The sequence below is a fragment of the Myripristis murdjan genome, chromosome 22 (genome assembly GCF_902150065.1).
Source record: "Myripristis murdjan chromosome 22, fMyrMur1.1, whole genome shotgun sequence".
Classification (NCBI taxonomy): domain Eukaryota; kingdom Metazoa; phylum Chordata; class Actinopteri; order Holocentriformes; family Holocentridae; genus Myripristis; species Myripristis murdjan.
The window spans coordinates 28,783,800-28,804,038 of record NC_044001.1 but is presented as its reverse complement, the minus strand read 5'-3'; the positions used below and the strand labels follow the sequence as shown (position 1 = coordinate 28,804,038).

Genomic DNA, 20,239 nt, shown 5'->3' with positions numbered 1-20,239 from the left:
TATACACCTATGTACACAGATGTATATGTATATATATACACATCTATATATATAGATGTGTGTATATATATATATATATATATATATGTGTGTATTTGTGTGTGTGTGTGTGTGTGTGTGTGTGTGTGTGTGTGTGTGTGTGTGTGTGTGCCCCTGACACCATCTCTCTTCTTGCTTAGAGGGCTGGGGTTTAAATTGGAACAAAAAATGATATTAATGATACAGTTTGATATACAGTTTGTGTTGTGTAGTGTAGTATACATACATACATACATATATATATATATATATATATATCTTGACACTGCTGGGCTGGTACTGCATCTAATAACACACCAGTTAAAAATCGAAATCTATCATACATAGGCCTAAAATTATATCAGTTAATTTTTTTTCATTTGGTATTGACAAAACTACAGTGATTTACATGTATCCTTCCTTATAGGATAGTGTGAGTCCTAAATATAATTCTTGAGTGTAATGTTAAATTAATAGATATAAACTGGAAGATAACTTACAAATTCACACAATTTTCTGCCAACATTTTTCTCTGGCCTCATTCTTCTCTGGTCTTATTTGCAGCCACAGTAATAATTTTTTGCACTCCTTGTAGCTCTCCATATTGACAGTTTGTTCCTCCTGAGTGAAGTAGGTGGCACACGATTGGTCCGTTTTGCGCACAGGAAGAGTCACACGATGCACCAAATCCCCCTTTTTAATATGAACGCGCTCAGAGAAGAGAGCTGGGCTTCACAAACCCAGCTGATAACCACCGTGGTGATACCAGTTATGTTGACTTGGGGCTTTCGATTTTGTCGAGCCAGCTCACACAGAGAAAGTCTGTTTCTGTGGAGCTGGCTTTGGAGTACAGCCCTCTGGTGATTTTAGCCCAGAATCACAACATTATCATCAGCATCCGGTCTTTGAAGAGCCTAAAGCTATCAAAATCTAGTCCCTTCTGCAAGTGGTTTTAGCCAAATTTGTGTTCATGCCAGTTGAATTTGTGTCCATATGCATGCAAAGGCAAATTCATGTTCATGGATACAAATTGTGTTCATATGCATAAAAAAACGGATGAATGTGTCAATTAAATTTTGAGACAACTGCACAAACTCCTGTGAGACAGAGCTGCTGCACCAAACCACTAAAGGTCACATCATACAAATATACAGTAGTCTCACCTCATAATCATTCATCTCTAGGCATCCACGAATGCTACATAACTTACTTGCACTGAAGAAGACCAGAGTCTACTACGCACTAAAGGGCCTACCACAAGCCACACCATTCACAACAACACCAGCAACTGAAAATCCCAACACACAGCACAGGTCACAGAAACGCCCTTCAGTATTATCCCAGGCACAAGGTAAAAAGATTAAAAGAAAACCCTCATTTATGTTAAGACTCCAGCTTGTGGGCCGAAACATAAAGTGGAGACTAACATCAGAGTTTACAAAAATTGTGCATTTTATTTCAGTGAATAAATAGCAAGTTAAAATCTAGGGGCAGGTTGCAAAAGCAAAGCACAAAAGATCAGGACCAACTGGCCATAAGGAAATTCAGCAGGTGAGGTTAGTTAATTAAAAGGTGCATAAACTCCAGCAACAGAAATATTCCCAAATCAACCACAAACACATAACTTTTACTTGAATTTATTCAACAAAAAACATTACCTTCAGTTAAAAGCATGGAAAGTAAGAACTGACAAATGGCAGGTCCAGAGAACTGCATAGTGCTGGCAGGGATCTGCACTCTACTGAGTACCATCTGTCTGGTTTGAAGCAGTTATGTTTTTATTCATTTTGACTGCTATACAATCACAGCTGTGGAGCAGAACAAAGTATACAATTTGCAAGCATTACCATTACATTACAACAGTGTGCAAATTAAAATTAGTAAACTAGTAAGCTCTCCTCTCCTGTCCAAGAAATGGATGACTGTAGAAATACTAAGGAATGTATTGTATGTTAATGGATAATTAGCTAGAATAGCGTTTCTTGCAATAGAGTTTCTTGATGGCCAAACCCTAACTCTGTTCTATAAACTCCAAACTAGGAGGAAGACTAGATCTACTTTAGTCTTTCTCAACCTTCGGTGGTGGTGGACCACTACTGGTCTGTAAATATCAGTGAAATACAGACCTACCACCAATTAATCTAATGGTCTGTGGACACACATAGTAGGCCTTTGTGTTCCATGTTGCACATTAATCTATGCTATAGCGTCAATTCTTTTTTGGCATTTTTGCCTTTATTTAATGGTTGACAGTGGAGAGAGACGGCGCAGATTGGAAGGAAGAGCGTCTTGATGTGGACGGAATTCAAACCTACAAGATTGCAGCTATGATTTGCATTGTAGCCATTTGGGACCCCATGATCCCAGTCTTGGTGTCCATGTAATCTTACAAATGAGCACACCCTCAGCCATAGAAATAGTGAAATAATCTGCTGTGGTGTATGGTTGGAATGCAAACCAGCAGACTCTGCTGTCCATGGTTTCCCATGTTCTCCTTGGGCTTGCAGGTCAGTGTTACAAATGCTCCCAAAACTCCTAATTCACGTTGGTTCTCTTTCTTTTGTATTCCCTTAAATCTCTATGTGTAAAAGGTGCATTCATCAACAGACATCTCCACATCTCTATAAGATGTGAAAGACAGCCATGAACAGTAGCTGTTGCTGTCCACTGCCCGTACTGTTAATAGTTTAGTTTAGTGACTGGTCTCTCTCGGCTGTTGTAGGCCAAGTTCTGTTTCTGGTGTTTCCGTCGGTTCTGTTTCATCTTTGACAGATCTTTATCAAACACCTCTCCGGACCGCAAAGCAGACACCAAGTCATCAAATTCCCCGCCTTCCTCTTCTCCTCCTCCTTTTGCTTTGGCTTTGGACTTCTGCTCTCTGTCTCGCTTCAGCTGGAGGGACAGAGAGGGAGGCAGGTGAGTGCAGGTATGAGAGGAGATGATTATGTTCACACTGTGAGCAACATGATCGGCAATGAAATGCCTTAATTTGTGAGTGAGCAGGGAAACTGAGCTGATATGTAGGCAGAAAAAAAACCTGTTTGGCCATGGCTTAGTTCTCAAAGTCATCAGCTGTCAGCGGTTTCAGATTCCCACACTTCCTTGTCTCTCTACTGACATGAATATGTTGCATGAACAAAATGGTTCTTGCAGAAGAGTAGCATCTGTAGTTGGCATCATTGGTAAGCGCTGATGTAATGTTATTGAGTTCTGGTAATTTTTGATTTCTGGTACCTGATTTGCACTTAAACATGGCTAGCTAGCCATATTAGCTCATCAAAACAATGTAATATTGTGAAAGGAAATATCAAATGACCAAAAATACATATTATATACACATACAGAGCTTATATATCTTGGTGAAAAGTTTATAGCTGCAGATAACTAGTGTTGCTTTACATTTGTGACTGTATTGAATTAGTATGTGAACTAGAGTGTGGAGACCCAAGCCATGTCTGTTGGAACCCGTCAGAACATGACGGGTCAGGCTGGGTTCCAACAAAAATTTGGAAATTATGTTTGGGTTCGATCATGATGATGTTGAAGCCAACACGTACACTATTTCAGGTGGTAAATGTATCTAGCAATGGATGACAAGCAGAATCTTGGACTTGGGTTGGGTTCAGACACACAAAAAAATATGCCTTACAGGTTCAGGTTGGGCTTGATTACTATGCTGTCAGGCTTGGGTCAGGTTCCGACAAAAAAAAAAAAAAAAAAAAAAATGCAGCCTGATCCACATTCATGAGTGATTTAATTTTCTGTTTTTGCCATGATCATTACATTGTATTACAATAAATTACATTATCATTACCTGTTTTTGTTCCTACATCCCAACCTGTTAGTCTGGACACTCAATAGTAGGCTTGTCACAGTATTAGGTGTTACTAGCATATGATCCTAACACAAGTGTTAACTTCTCCACACTGTCAATACCATTACTTTGCAGTGAAAGGCACATTTTGCTGATTTTCTGGCCAAACTCCATCATGCTACTGTGTCAGCTGGCAGGTATATATGAAAAACACATATACAATTGTGAGAACCATGCAGACTCAACCATTGAAGTGCTGATTCCATATATATTTTGTCAGTTGAGCCTTAAAGGGTCCTCACTTCAACTGACCCTCAGCAATCTTGCCTAGTGCACCTTCAAGCCATTTTTGCCGTGTTTAACCACAATATGGCAGATATCTGGTGAGCATATGTACCTTAATTCTTTCAGATAGGTCTGTATATATGCTTTGTGTTTATCTATTGTGATCACGTGCTGCATTATATTTTCAAACCTGTGCCTCCATGAGGGCTCGTCTTTCCTCCTCCTCCTTGCGCCTCTTCATGTTCTCATTGTCCTGTTTTGCCTCCGAGAAGGCCGTGAGGAAAGCATCAAAGATCCCAAAGAACTCATCAGGCTGCAGCTTAGACGAATCCTCTCCAAAGTATCTTAGTGCCTGTCGAAACTGATGGGGCACAAGAATGAATTTCTTTTTGGAATTTGAAATTACTTTGTGAACTGAGAAACAGCCTACAGTTTGAGACATGCCTGCCACGTTTGTCATCTCTAGCCCAACAGTTTCTGACATCCAGATACTTTTAATACACAACAATAACAATAAAAATAATAATAAATATAGGCGTAAGCAGCAATTCCTTGGATTTAAGCAGTGGAGGAAATGATATTTTATTAAGTCAGCTACTGCAACATACCGTACCAATGTTGGACTCTTCATGAGACAGGTCACCCAATTGCTGTCATCATTAAATCTTTCCTTCAACACTTTGTCAGATTTTACTCCACTGGTTGGTCATTGGTTGTAAAACTTTGACACAATGGTAATAGAAAAAAAAGCCCCACCAAGAGAGTATAAATCGAGTGACAGACAAAATGAGATGGCAATTAGTAAGAGCTTTAGCTTATTAAACCCTACTTCGTTGGTAGCAACAGTAATATGTTTAAAACTTCTGTTTCACTTGACCCATAGTACTGAACCTTTCCAAAGTCAGTAAATGGAGCAGCTATAGAGTTTCCAATCCAAGGGCTGCCTTCTGACAATTAGTTACATATTGCATTTATCCATTTGTAATTTACTAAAATACAAAATTTGCCTTTTTGTGGGAAATATAAGTAGAGAAATGGTGTAAAATCGGAGTATTCATAAATATGGCCCAACAAGTACAGTTATGATCTTGACTTCATCTCAGTCTTGGCTCCAGTCACAACCCCCTCTTGGTTTAAATGATTTTGACATCATAACAGACAGCAAGGTGAGTCTGAAATGGATTCCACCTTACATATCCATTTGATGTTTTTTGGAACAGTGCTCTAGAGTTTCAGTTGTTAGTAAAGGCCATTAGGATTATTTCTTGAAAGATTTAGCACCTGTTTGGTTTAGGGTTAAAATGTGTTCCACTGAAAACAAAGAAATGGAGCTAGAGCCCCATAAATCTCAGTTTGAATTTCAGCAGTTATAGATGGACAAAAAGGGATGGAGATTAAATTAATGGGGATAATGCAGCTTTGTCTGATCCACTCACCAGTTCTTTTGCTTCGTTGAGTGACTCTTCTAATTCAGAGAAGCTGAAGGAGGCCATGGTGATAAACTGGCTGACCACAGAGACAAACTTATCACCAGGAGCCTGAGAGGTTCGACCCTTCTGGTACTGCAACTCCTGTTAGGGAGGGATTGACATTTACACAGACACATAATTAGATTGACATAAAGATATGCAGATTTTCAATGTTTTCTATAACAGTTGGTCTGTCCATCTGTCCATTCAACACTTCTCCAAAGTAGCACAGTGTCAGGTTCATGTGTACTCCCTTTTACACCACAATCAGGCAAATTTTTTTTTTTTTTTTTTTTTTTTTTTTAGCATGTTTATGTTCATCAGAGGATGAACCCTTTTAATTTTGGTAACCCCATGACCTTTCCTCTAGCACCTCCTTTAGACCAAAATGTAAACTTTGCACACACATCTCTAAAGCCTTGTTAAGGTTGCCAGCCAAAACCAATTTTGGCATATCCAAATTGTATCCAGATTAATTTGAGAAAGTCTAAACATCAAAAAACATTATTTTTTCAATATTTTTTCAATAGAAGACCATCATTTAATCTGATTTGTTTTAAGATCAAATTTTACTTACTGTTTCGTCAACTTTCAATTAAAAAAAATGCAATATTGTAATTAAGATACATGCAGACAATATTAACAGTATTGACATTGTCATTGGCATTCATAGCAGTCTACTGAGATCTCTCACCGCCTCAACATTCTTCAGTCCGGATCTCAGATTCCCAATGTCCTTCTCCAGCTCTGCCATACTAGAGAGAGAGAAAAATAGCATGGGGCATTAGAGGAGATGGAGGAAAGGAGTGGCGACAGTAACATGACAGTCATTTCAACCATTCATGTCATTTCACAAATTTTATTATTGTAATTGCAGTGACAGGAAGAGCTCTAGGCTCAGTCATCGGTTGTTTAGACATAATTATGAGTTAGGTTAATAAATCAATAAGTCAGCTAAGATCTCTGAGAGCACCGTGTGTGTGTGTGTGTGTGTGTGTGTGTTTGCGTGCGTATGTGTGCTTACTTGACTTTAGCTGCCTCTGGAACATTCTGTAGCTCTTCACTTAAAAGTGCCACCTTCGGATACTTCTGTTCTAATATGGTGATCAGGTAGTGGAGCAGGGTAATGTTTCTGCATACACACATATACATGTACTGTAAACATTTGAAAATAAATAACTGACAACAGCATCATACAAACATTCCAAACTCATTAATAGTCCATAACAAAATGACATTTATGTAAATTGACTGGGTCTAAATGTTCCTGATGCTAATGTGCATCTCTATGCTGATGATATATACCGGTGTGCTTCCACCAGCACTTTTAACTTTTAACTTTGTTCAGTCACAATTTCATCAGCTGAAACTGGTTTTAAATACAGATAAATCTAAACTCGGAAAGCTAAGCTCGAAGCTAAAGGTTTACTTCAGGAGGAAACAGTGTTTTTATTTTTTAGACAAAAACAACCTAGTGAATGCTACGTTTTTATCTTTACTTAATTATGGCGACTTATTATACATGAATTCACCATCTTATTGTCGTCATTCTCTTGATTCTATGTATCATGACAGACTGAGATGTGTTGCAAACTGTAAAGTAATACAGTAGTAGTGTCTATTGTGTATCATAAAATTGTTTGCTGCTGTCTTGTCCTGGACTTCCTTGAAAAAGAAATTTTGATTTTCAAGTGACTCCTTTGTTAGATAAATAATAAATAAAATAAAATAAAATAGATAATATTACAGGTTTGAATATAATATAATCTAATATAATATTAGGTGCATACCACTCACTTTGGGATACATGTGTGAACAGAATTCTCTTTAATTAAACCAACACCTGACAATAGCAATAAGTCTACATGCTGTATGCTACTGCTGGCCATGATAGTTTAATCATTTTGTGTGTGCCCATGGTCCTCATTTCTGGTGCTATCACACATTTCAACCAGAATAATCTGCAATGTACTCAGAGATTAAATCAAGGAATACTGCCCCATAAATCCTTTCTGTAACTCAAACTAACTAGATGCAATAATCTTACTTGTCAATGCTAGACTTGGTGTCAGGTATTTTGTTGAGGCTTGAGATTTTAAATCCAAAGGCATTTCCTCGCTGTCCTTTGTTCATGTAGTTCCCAAAGGCGAGAACCACTTCCAACAGCTGACGCAGTGTATCACACTGGAAAACTTGGTGGGATGCAAGAGACAGAGCTGAAACCAGAGAGAGAGGAGGGGTGGTTTGTGGTTTGTTTCTGTAATATGGACTCATGTATCCTTTACACTGGCATGGATCTTGAGCAATAAATCCACTGGAGGGCAACTCAGAGTTCAAAGCTAATGACAACAACAAACATGGTGACACATCACCACAGGAGGATAGAGAATTCTTTCCTCTAATATTATCAGTTTTTAAAATCTCTTCTTCGTGTCTCGCTCATACACGCCCAAGGGTTCACTTAAATAGAGCATTAACAGCTTCACTATTCAAAGTAATCGCGTGTGTCGTTATTCATATCAGACATGTATTAGATCTGCAGATGTTTGTGTGGGTCATATTCATGGCAACGTATAAGGGCTGAGGTCCCGTCCAGTTGGAGCCTTTTGTCTCCTCACTGCCTGCTACCCTAGCAGACTTGACATATGATGCAAAGAACTACAGTCAATGTCACTGTATGAAAGACTGAAGTCCGCAAGGCCTGAGTCGACTGTTTTTCAGTGAGATAGTTGGATAGTTCAGTGAGATAGTTGGAGTTCAGTGAGATAGTTGGAGTTGATGATAGCACCTTTAAAGGATACTGAAACTACAGCTCTACCTTCGATCTTGGGTTTGATGTCCGCCACTCTCTCAGCAAACTTCTTTTTGAAGTACAGAGACTGGAGTCTTTGTTGATAGTGGTTGATTCTGGAGATAGAGAATAAACAGCAAGAATGATCAAAACAGCTGTTTTTCACAATGTCCGTTGGTCTGTCAGTCTGTCAGCAGTTAGTAGGGATAGAGCTAGAGAGGAAAATCTCCAAATCTGTTTGGTGGATGGCAATTTGCCATGTTGCCTGGCAATTTGGGTAACCCCACGACCACATGAAAAGGTGCCACCAGCAGGGCTTGTTGGGCATCTGCATTTAAAATAACGCACTGCTAGACATTGGAGAGGCTGACTAGATGCCAACAATTCACTAGTTAGGCTTGGTTTAAACTGGGAGCAGGTGGGGTTGATCAGAATCTGCCTGATTTATTGTTGATTAAAAACCTGATCACAAACAAACAGCATCTTTTAATACTCTTCTCTTTTATACTCATAGTACAGTATTATTATAAGTAGCAGGTAAACCTTCAACCTCAGCCTCACTATAGTGGAGGTAGAATGATAATTTGTCATCCTTCTACTTTTCCTTCTTGTTTCTCATTTTTATTGAAATTTAAGCAGTGTTGAATATGCTGTTTTGTGTGTTTGATCATTCTATACAAAATTCTTAGTTATTAATACACCGTACCGTACAGTGTATATTTTAGGATATCCTCAGACTTCAGCTTCAGTTCACAGACATCTGACAAAACAGCATCATTTCTCAGACTAAAAGGCTTTGGGGCTTGAGGAAAGACTTTGTCCAAAAAAAAAAAAAAAAAAAAAAAGAAAAAGAAATTGTACTCTTTCATCAAAAGTGCAGATATTTACTTTTTTTTTCAGACGATGCTCACAAAATAGGGTTTCTGCTCCAGACACTCTGACATAATGATAGAATTCCATATTGAAAGAAAGAATACTTGTGTTTGAATTGCTTGTTGCTTCAGATACAACCTGGCCTCCTTGGCTGTGTGTTCTTGGCTGTACTCTACCTGCTCATGTCGTATAGAAAGCGGTCTGCCCTGGCCATGCGCTCCAGCTCATGCTTGTGCTCCTCCAACAAATCAATGTCACTTTTCTCAGGAACAAACTTCAGCAGCTACACACACACACACACACACATATATAAACAATACACATACACACACAAACACACATAATTACTCTGGACTAGTATGAATTACAAGTTTGAAAAAAGCTTTTGAAAAGATCAGTGTAAAACCTTTTTGGAAATACAGATGCATATTACTGTTGACAGTGTCAAAAGCCATGTAACAGAAACTGTTTTCAGCTATTGTTTTGATTGACAAAGGTAAATGAATAAATAGTTTTTTTAGTATAAGATTAATTATTTAACTTTTCTGTACTTTTTTTTTTATCATAATGTGTTGTTTGAAAAAAAAAACATTGCACAGCATTGCTCAGCTTTGATACATGTTAGGTGTTTACTGTTGTCAAAGCAAACTAATAGCTTGGATATTTGCAATAAGCTAATACACTGTTTATTATACGCAGCAAAAAACAAGCATACTGATGAGAAAAAAATCTTTTTGAGTCTTGCACTGTGCATAAAGAAAAACTGACAAAAGATAACTAACAAAAAATTATATATATATATATATATATATATATATATATATATATATATATATATATATCATAACATTCAGTATTTTTATTATTTTTTTTTTTTCATTTTTTTTTTGAGCATGAACCAGGTGTTGTTTATTAGAGTGTGGATACCCAAACCGAGCCAGTTGGGAACCGTCAGGACAAAAATTTAGAAATTATGTTTTGGTTCACGTTGGGTTTGGTCACATCGGCATTATTTTAGTGAAACTCTGGTGTAAAATAAATAAAAATGATGGATCTGCTATCTGTTCTTTGCAACTTCCAGTATAGTAGTGGAGTTTACGTGACGACTCTGAAGGCAACACGTGGGCTATTTCAGGCAGTAAATGTAACTGATGTGAGTGATGGAGGACAAGCAAAATCTCGGGCTCGAGTCAGGTTCAGACACAAAAAAATAATTTTTGTCAAGTTTGGGTTGGGCTGGAATCAGGTTCAGACAAATAAATCCGGCCCGATCTACACTCTAGTGTGTCTATCATCCAGTATGTCTTGAGGTGTGTTTTGTTACCTGCTCCAGCATGTCTTTAGGTAAGTCTTCCTGTTCATCCATGGTCAAAATGGCATGACGGATCTCCTCATTGGTCAGCTTCAACCTGGAATACAGTCATCAAGGGTTTGGGAGTAATGCAACACAAGATATGGGAATATGGTAATTATGTAATCGTTGAAAAAAGCCCACTTAAACAGATTACAGTGCCTTTGAATAAATGTGAAATTCCATGCTGGGTTCCTCAGAAGCATGTTTGATGATAACAACGATAAGTTATGATGCTAACAGATTGAAACCTCACCATGCACATGTTGGCAGATTGTAATCTGATTGCATTTTTAGAGTTAACTATGCCACCCTGACTCAAAGAGATGTACATAACAATTGTGACATCAATTTAAAGCAGAAGAGTTAGTTCGTCTGAATTAATATAACTGTCCCAGATTGAGTCTTGTGACTTTTTGCCCAGCTGCCAATTCCCCCTTACACTCAAACACTTGACACCTGGCATCTGAGAACTGTATCATGAGTTATGTAGGTAGCCAAGGAGAATTAAGGGCTGTAATGTCACATTATAGATAATACTGACCGTGAGAGTACAATGTTACAGTTCTGTGCTCGGCGACCATCGATAACTGACAGCTCCTTGACCTTCTTAGCGACACTGTGGTCATCCTCATTGTCTTTCTGTTGATGCACATGAAAGAGTTAGAATAGAGTAGAACAGCATGACGACTACAAATTGTTGATGTTTAGGTCTGACATTTTTCAATATCATCTGCAATCAAAACGTTTGTTATGTTATTATATATTCCAACCAGTACCTGAGATTATGTGTCATGTATTGTAGCCACTTGTTTTAGTTTTAGTTGACACTGTACAGTATATTTTTCTATCTGTAAGAATATGTAGCAACCAAGAAAAGACAACACAAACAAAACCAATATGTAGCAAACAAGTGAAAACACAGTGATTATTTCATGGATTGGGAAAAAGTTTCACAAATCTGACACTTGCTTTTAGATAATCTTGAAGCTCTCTAAACTTATGTAGGACCAGCAGAACTACAGCATTTTTGATGGTTTCTTATGGCTTCCCTAGGGGAATATTAGTGAAATTGCCCCTTTCCCTATTTTTCCCAAACAAAAAAAAAGATTTTACAAATGTCATGAGACTTGTTTGAATATAGCCTATTAATATTATTGTAGTCCAGGTTTGACCAGTCTAACTACAGCAGTTTTTTATTCAGATCTAGGTCTGAGTCTAGGACTTACATGGTTAAGTCTTTTCAAGCCCAGGTGCAACAGCTCTGTGGGACTGTTGTATTTGCCAGCCAGCCATGATGTCAAACACAGGTGGCTGCATGCACCAAGGCAGTCTGATGTAGCCTTCAGTGCCGACTTCAATGCTGATAGTTATAGTGCTTTTCCAACTATCTGGACGTAGAACTTGGATTATCATTTTGCAAGTGATTTTGTCTGAATGCCGATGCTTTTGATTTTATGACATTTGAATGGGTGTCTGACCATAAAACATGGCCATGGCTTGTCTAAGTTAACACCGGGAGTGGCTGGGCCCAGAGCTGGATGTGGCTGTATTTATTTTTCATGATGATCGTCTCTGGAGTAGGCCTTTATGGCAGGATTTTGTTTTCTTTTTTGACATTTGAGATTATCAGATGTTGTACTGTTGGCATTTTAAATCCTCAGTAGGAAGAGGAGTGTGTTTGTGTGTCCACATAAAGCCTGTGTGTGTGTATATACTGTATTACTTGAGGTTTCTGATAAGCGGAGAAGGTCCTCTGGAAGTCCTCTAGATCAAGAACTTTAAACACCTTGAGATCATCAACTTCTTTCCATATAGTTCCGTCTATCTTGTTCTGAAACACACAAAAACATGGAAACAACAGAGTTTCAGTCAGATAGAACATTCAAGAACCAAACCCAGACTGACAGAATTGTAAGGTTCTGTCTCTTTTTGGCCCCTATTAAAACTATAAATTCTATTTGTCCTAGGATTTTGGTGTCTTGTATTCAGAGACAATTGGAGTTTAGGCCTTGTTAACTATGAAAATAGATCTTACTAAGTTTCACCAGCTGGAATGGCAAAACTTTGATCCTTCATATCTCAGGACTATCTGGTTACCCGATGATTCCTGTTTCTAAACTCCCATGTAAACAAGAAACCCGGTTTCCATAATCAGGCTAAAGACTTAAGAAAAACCTGGTTAACACAGTTAGATTTCTGTTAGAGAAAACTGCTTACTGGGCCATGTACCCTTACTCCCTTACTCAGATTTCTAAACTAAATTGTAAACAGCTAATAGCTAGCTGTTACCACTTTAGATGCTACAGGTTCCACTTGTATTGATTGTTTCATAGGCCTTTTAAATGCATCAAGTATATTTTCTACACATCTGTTGCTTTGTTTTACTTTCCATACAATAAATACTCAAACACAATAATGCCATCTCTGGCATTAATGGTGAGTCCTTTATCAGTATATAACCATTAGTATATGTATAATATATGTCAAATTAGAGGTGAAGATACAGCGTGGTAGTAGTAATGGTAGCAGTAGTAATAGTGGTGGTGATAACAGCAGTAATACCTCTGGCAGTTTGCTCCAGTTGAATGATTTCAGTGGGTTCGATGGCTGGGGAATATCCTTCTTCTTGGCAGGTGCCAGCAGAGCCCCAGGAAGAGGGGGGGCAAAGGGAGCCATACCCGGTGGAAGTGGTGGGCCTCCTGGGGGTGGTGGAGGAGGAGGTGGAGGAGGGACAGGTGGAATGAGGCCAGGAGCTGATGGAGGAGGAGGAGGAGGAACTGAACCCCCAGAGGCAGCAGGAACAACAGGCGGCCCACCTGGAACACCGCCACTCTAGCAGCAGAACACAGCAAGAAATAACTTTGCTGTACAGATGGATTCATGAGATTGTCATTGGCCAGGACACAAACAGGCAGGTCTATTTATACAACATCTAGAAACTGAAAAAATCCATCTTTGATAACCAGCTGAATCACTTTATAGATAGCTCCCCTGTGGCAAATCAAACTTAATTAAAACAGACCTTTTTTACATCAGTCATTTTGACCAGAACAGCAGAGTAAACACAGGTGTTACTAATGATATTAATTTCAAGATCTGCTACTTATTTAGGTGTAACAGAGCTAGACTTACACTTAAATGGAGTGGAACCTTAACTAATATCATTAGTAACACCTGTGTTTACCTGGATTTTTCATGACAACATGTCAAAAAGGGTTATTGTTGATTCTTGAAGATATTTACACTAGTGAACTGAACAAAGATATAAACTATTCAGTTTTGGCCACAAGATGTTACTGTGGCTCAGATTGTCAGCATGAGACTGTTATTAGCCTGCACCTCTTAATTCACTCAGACCCAAATTAGAATGTTAGCTGGGGGGAAGTCCACCTCAGTGGCAGGAGGCTAACAGTTAGCATGTGGAGCATCCAGCCAGTATCCAGCACTCAGTAACAATGAGAGGAAGATAGCAGCACTACTGTCCTACAGAACAGATGGGTAGGGTATTGTTGAATAATATCACATTTTATTATTATTATTATTATTATTTTTTTTTTTTTTAAAAAAAAGGTGAACTATCCCTTTAATCTCACTTGCAGGGCTAGTCTTGCTATGCAATATTTAACTGTGTTGCATAGTGCAGAGTATATTAGTCATGTATGGGAACATGATTAATAAAGAAGAATGTCAAAACTATGGGTGTGTGTGTGTTGCCAGTTGATGTCTGCGTCATTGTGTGATAGTATTTGTGTGTTTTCGCACATACAGAGCTGAGTTGTTGCAGCCGTGCTGCCAGCTCTGCCAGCTGCAGTTTAGCTTGCTTGTGTTCGTTGCCCTCTCGCTCTAGTTTGTCTTTCATTTTGTTCAGCATCGCCATCATGTCTTCTTTCTCCTGAGTCTTAGCTTCACACTCTCTCTCTTTCTTTTCAAAGCGCTGCTGTAAGTCGTGATGCTCTGTAGGGGAGAGTTAGGGGCACACGAATACAACATTTACATACAAACATTTCTTGGAGGCAGAAATAATGTCATTGGTTAAGTAAAGCCTCAGTGGATGGAGGCAGATGAAGCACAGTGATTTTAGATGCAGATTAGCTTAACAGCACTGAACTGCTTACCTAGCTCTGGGCTAGTATGGCTTGTGTGAGGTGAACTTTTAATTTTTTTAATTTTTTAATTTTTTAATTTTTAAATGTGCATATTTACTTATTTATTTATTTATTTATTAGTCAACAGGAAGAATGTGGGGCCTCATAATATTAACTCCCTCCTCTCTTAACTCTTGCCATTTTCATTGGACTTCAGTCTAATGTTACTAAACCGAAGGGGGCCCCCTGAGGACTGACTGAACCAATGAGATTATTCCTGCTTCTAGAGCAGCTCCGCCTCCTCTACAGAGCCGTGGGCTAAAGTGTTGATTCAAACAAGCATTAATTTGTGCATGTGTCTGTGTGTTGTGGTTGTGCGGCTGCATGGGTGTACCTTTTCTCATTTTATCAGCCTGTTCTTTCCATTGTTTGACTTCATTCTCCTTGACCAGCCTATGGGATCACACACACACACACACACACACACACATACAGATGTCAGTTCCATGACTCAGAATTGGCTGATTGAAGAAATGTACATCAGTTTTTCAGCTGAGTGAAGAGAGGCTGAGTAAAATCAGTGTTGACTGTGTGTACTGGTTGGATCTTTCCTGAAGCTGATAACCGGAAACATACAAATTTGAGCAAAACTATCATCTGTGTGCAATCGGGTGCGTTTGAGTGGATTAAGGCAGTTATTTTTAAGAGTGTTAGCTGGGGGGAAGTCCACCTCAATGGCAGGAGGCTCTAGAAACTTACATGCGGACCACATTTTTGACGTTGAAGTTCTCTAGTGGTGCGATGTCAGGGTTTTCACCTTTATCGTTCTGGAGAACAAGCTGCTGAACTATCCGGTCCAATAATACCCAGTACTGAAGTGTGTTACCAGTGCGCTTATCTGGAGAAAGACAGAAAGCGAGAGAATGAGAGAGAGAGAGAGAGACAGGGTCATCAAGAGTCTTTCATCATCAGGTAAGACAGCTGCTGTGTGACAGACTGGAGAAATCAGGTGGCACGGTGGTGTCTTTATTTGAATCACTCGTAGCATTAGTTGTTCCACATTCTGTCTTTGCATTTGTTGCCTGGGTCCAGACCGAGGGTGTCACAAGTTTTTATATATTGTTGGGGACATAATTTGGCCAAGCTTCTGGGGTAATTTAAGGTAGTTATGTTCTCATGTTCACAGTATTTTTTAATAGGAAGAGCACCACTATTGTCCTACATAGCAGCTAGGAGGGAGTGAAATAATATCACATTTTTCAAAATGAGTGAAATATCCCTTTAAGACTGGGGCCTATATCATATGTTATGGAATCTCAGACCACTAAAGTCATTTCAACTGAAAGTTTATGTGGCAAGCTGACACACAGACAGATAAAGAGCAGGACTCACAGGGCATCATCAGGCAGTGCTGCAGCAGAGACAGGAAGTGAGGCTGAGCTTCAGTGTGGCTCAGATTGTTCTTGATCAGCTCAAACATCTGACTGGCACTTTTAGTCTCTATGTGGACCTAGGAAAACAGAACAAAAACACAGATATTACTAAGATTATAACATACCTGCCTAGTAAACTATGTATACACAACAGGAAATATGATTTTTTTTTTTTAATTGAAATGTTTTTATCATCATAACTGAGTGGAAAAGCATGCAGACAGAGGCTTATCAGCTGTTTCCTTCTGAGACAAACCGGCTGTTTTGCTGGGGATTAAAAGCTACTCTCAGAGTGATCTAGTCAGAGCTCCACCTCAGATTTTACTACTCCTGCTCCCGTTTGATTGACTCTTCTGCACGTCTTACCCTCCACCAGGTTAGTAGGAACAGAAACAGCTCCTTAACACAGCTGCCGATTTTATGTTTTTCCTGGATATGAATCCAGGAATACTGATATGGAGCTTTTGCTAGCAACGGTGTCAGTCATGGACTTTCTCACATCAACTCTACTTGTACCTGCGATGTGAATTATGGCTCTTATGGCTCCGTTCCTTTCAAAAGCCACAATGATATTTTGTGATATGCAAATATTGCACTCCACTTAATCATTGCCTTTCTTGCTGAAAGGCATCCAGATGCTGCTGTGTTTTTGAGTTTGACCCATTTTCTTTCTTTCTTTCTTTCTTTCTTTTTTTTGAAAAATTCAAACACATCATCTACCTCTGAGTCTGACTGCACTATCCTACCCAGAATCCAGTAATACCCACCCCTAGTCTGCCTCTGCTTGGCTAGTGCTCGTTGCCACTTGTTGGCTCCGTTTGTTTAGGCTGGTTAAGGATACAGTTTTGATTAGCCAATCAGAGGCAGAGTAGGTGTGTGTCTTCCCAGCAGGCTTTGGGACTTTTTCTTCACTTCACATAAAGGGAAGTAGATAAGGCAGGCAATGTCTGGGCACAGTGATAAAAAAAAAGTACAGCTTCTACTCGGTTCCCATTATTTGTACCAAAGAGCTGTTCAAAAGAATCAGATTGTTTGTGAAGGTATATCATGAACTATGACAAGCCTCCTATTTGTCAGCACTATTAATTTGTCAAACCAAATTATTGATATATAGGGTCCTCAGGGCAAAATCACTTCACATGTGCGGTCCACATGTGAAGTGTGTGCTTCATCAAAGTCAATTTGGGGATATGGAACATGAAAATGAAACCAACAAAGAAAACCCCTGCTCTAGGCAACATGAAGTGTTGTGTCTGTTTCAAAGTGTCAACTTCCTTGTGATTGACCAAATACATTTGGAGATATGCCATTCTGGACCAAACTGCTGACCAACTGACCAGCCAACCAATGTGGTGACGTATGGGCCCCGGCTTCCCAGTGTGCCAAACAACTCTGAGTTAGGGTATTCATAGAGTCCTGAGGTTGTAGCTGTAGAGGCCGTCACTGTGCTGAAGCATTTGGACAGTATAAAGGTGTGTGTCAAAGTGACTCACAGCGTCAAAGCGTTTGGACAGCACAAGTTCATCTTCATTCCTCAACATTTCGAAGAAGTCCAGATGTCTGAAACACAACATCAAATGATCAAACAGAACAGTCCAACCAAAAAATCTGTTTCCAATCAACCTCTGTCACTCTGCTAATACAAAACCAACAGATCACCTGTTCCTCAGTGTAATGAAAACTTCAAACTCAGTGAAGAGTAGACTGACATGCTGATAGGACAGCAAACGTAAAGAACTTTCCTATCACTTCATACAATCATGCACTTTTGACAGGGTAGTCTACCAAATATTTTAATAAAGAGGAGTTCCACACACTGACTGGAATTGCATGTTTCCTACTAACATTTGCAAATTTCCTGTTGGAAGTAAAAACTGATTATTCAAGAACCCTGAATGTTAACTGTCTTGTTACATATTCATCTTAGGTTAAGTGGTAACACTTTACAATAAGAGTATAACAATTAACGTTAGTTAATGCTGTAATAAACATTAAGTAACAGGTAATAAACATTAAGTAACAGTTAACTAACCGTTAACTAATGTGTCTAAGAATCATGTACTAATGCTGCTCATGCTAAGGTATTAATTTATATGTTATTATAGGGTTATTGTAGATAATATTAACATTAGTAAATGCCATAATAATCATTAACTAACAGTTAATTAACCATTACAACATTAACTAACGTTAACTAACGTTAATTGTTGTACTCTTATTGTAAAGTGTTACCGGTTAAGCTGTGCATCAGCAATATCAGTAGTCGTGACAGCACTGGTATTGGTCATCTTTGTACACATAGCTTAGAAACTTATAAACTTTGCTTATGAACACAGCAGACTGTAAAGCACTTAGAAATGAGAACAAAACTATTAATTGTCTTGACCATAGCTTCATGTTTTACAGAAATTATGTCAAAATATGACAATTAATATGACTGATATACTGATGGTTAAAAAGGCCTTTCAGTTTGGAGTCATAACACACCTGTCTAGGGTTATGTTTTCATGGGAGCGTAGTTTGTCCATGACTGGTTGGATGCCCAACATCAGGAACTCGTAACGCAGATGGATACGGAACTCTAGACTGTCCTGAAAACACACACACACACACACACACACACACACACTCTTGGTTTGCAGCTGGTTTTGGACCTGCTTGCACCTCTAAATAAAGACAGACAGAAAGACTAACAGACTTTCAGAGAGACAGATCCATAGGTATTCACCTCTCCTGCTCCCTGGCTCAGCACAGCATTAATAAAGGACATGATGGCAGTCTTCAGGTTGACTTCATCTCTGTAACGACCAGTGGATCGATCCAACTCTGTCAGCAGAGTCTACACACACACACACACACACACACACACACACACACAAATGAGATTTTGTGCATTTTAAATTTTTTTTAGTCTGGATATCGTCATTGAAAAAAATGATCTCTCTCTTTGCCTTTTGCGTTCTTTCTTCTGTTCTCCATGATATACTGGCCACAATATCTAATGATATCTAATGGTTGAGGTGTAAGATTCCAAAGCAAATGAATGCCAATGATGAAGAAACAGATAAAGATGTCAGAAGTTTATTTGTCAACCAAGGATGCATCAGTAGGAGGCCCCATGACTCATTGCCAGAACAGTTCAGTACAGCCCATAATAAAGCAGGTTAGTCTGTAGTGGAGTATGTAGTATAGCTGCCTCCAGTCTATAGCAGTGGCCAACTGCTTTCTAGAGACTGTCCAAAAACCTAACCTTTGTCCAACTCTGCCATGTTTTCACCCTATTCCATTTGTCTGCTTGTTTGTTTGTTTGGTAGCAGGACATCAGGACACTGATAGAAAGGCTGGTCATTGGGGGAAAGGAAAACTGTTGGCCATGGGACAAGGAAGAACTGATTAACTTTAGCCAAATGGGATGTGGCAGTGGGCATGGCCTCTCAGAAAAAAGGCAAGTCACAAAAACTCATGCAACTTTGTGGAAAGGTTGGTCATGATAATTGACCAAAATGAGGCATGGCAGTGGGTGTGGTTAACTTTTGTTGAACATCAAACATGTGGGACTTAGTGTTGGCTGAGGTAGGCACTTTACTGAGTGCTCTCTCATTTCTAACTGTGGTGGCAGGAAAATGTAAAGTCAGCATAGGGCATCCAGTGGCATTTGCCATGTGAAGAAAATTCCATCAAATAGAGATTAAACCTCAAAGCTAGTGTTACATCAGAAAAAGTCCTTCTGGTACTTGTTAAATGACATCAACTTTACAGATTTGTTTTAATAACTATCCAAGCAATTTCCCCTTGTTACTCATCAGAATCTGATTTACTGAGAGGGGATACTCTAGAGCCACAACAGAATTTTGATGGGGATAGCGTACGGATGAACATTCAGTATGCGTCATGCAAGCTTCATCACCAGCAGATTCACCACAATTTTGTGTAGTTCCCAAAAAATTGCTGCTTGCTGTGTTTAAAGATTCCTTCATATGTTTTGGCAGTGCCCTCCTGTGGCTACTTTTTGGAAGGACGTTACCACAAAATTATCCGACCTCATCTCTCACCCAAGACCTTGACAACGCGCTCTCACACAGTCCACCTCAGATTGTTCAAGATGTTCAATGTGCTC

The 20,239-nt window shown here is 39.1% G+C and overlaps 1 protein-coding gene across 1 annotated transcript in view; it reads right to left on the bottom strand.

The window, feature by feature from the left end:
- Positions 1-1,639: 1,639 nt before the first annotated feature.
- Positions 1,640-20,239, bottom strand: part of LOC115354112 (disheveled-associated activator of morphogenesis 1-like) — a 32,945-nt gene continuing 14,345 nt past the window's right edge. Inside the window, exons 9-27 of the mRNA XM_030044302.1 lie at positions 18,851-18,961; positions 18,610-18,713; positions 17,616-17,682; positions 16,082-16,199; positions 15,449-15,587; positions 15,084-15,142; positions 14,371-14,558; positions 13,167-13,436; positions 12,328-12,435; positions 11,146-11,243; positions 10,575-10,659; positions 9,427-9,533; positions 8,405-8,493; positions 7,634-7,802; positions 6,611-6,718; positions 6,281-6,341; positions 5,554-5,688; positions 4,308-4,478; positions 1,640-2,910 (exon numbers count right to left, since the gene is read on the bottom strand). Of these exons, the coding sequence (XP_029900162.1) occupies positions 2,698-2,910; positions 4,308-4,478; positions 5,554-5,688; positions 6,281-6,341; positions 6,611-6,718; positions 7,634-7,802; positions 8,405-8,493; positions 9,427-9,533; positions 10,575-10,659; positions 11,146-11,243; positions 12,328-12,435; positions 13,167-13,436; positions 14,371-14,558; positions 15,084-15,142; positions 15,449-15,587; positions 16,082-16,199; positions 17,616-17,682; positions 18,610-18,713; positions 18,851-18,961 (2,400 nt within the window). The 3' untranslated portion in view covers positions 1,640-2,697. The remainder of the gene's footprint in view (positions 2,911-4,307; positions 4,479-5,553; positions 5,689-6,280; positions 6,342-6,610; positions 6,719-7,633; positions 7,803-8,404; positions 8,494-9,426; positions 9,534-10,574; positions 10,660-11,145; positions 11,244-12,327; positions 12,436-13,166; positions 13,437-14,370; positions 14,559-15,083; positions 15,143-15,448; positions 15,588-16,081; positions 16,200-17,615; positions 17,683-18,609; positions 18,714-18,850; positions 18,962-20,239) is intronic.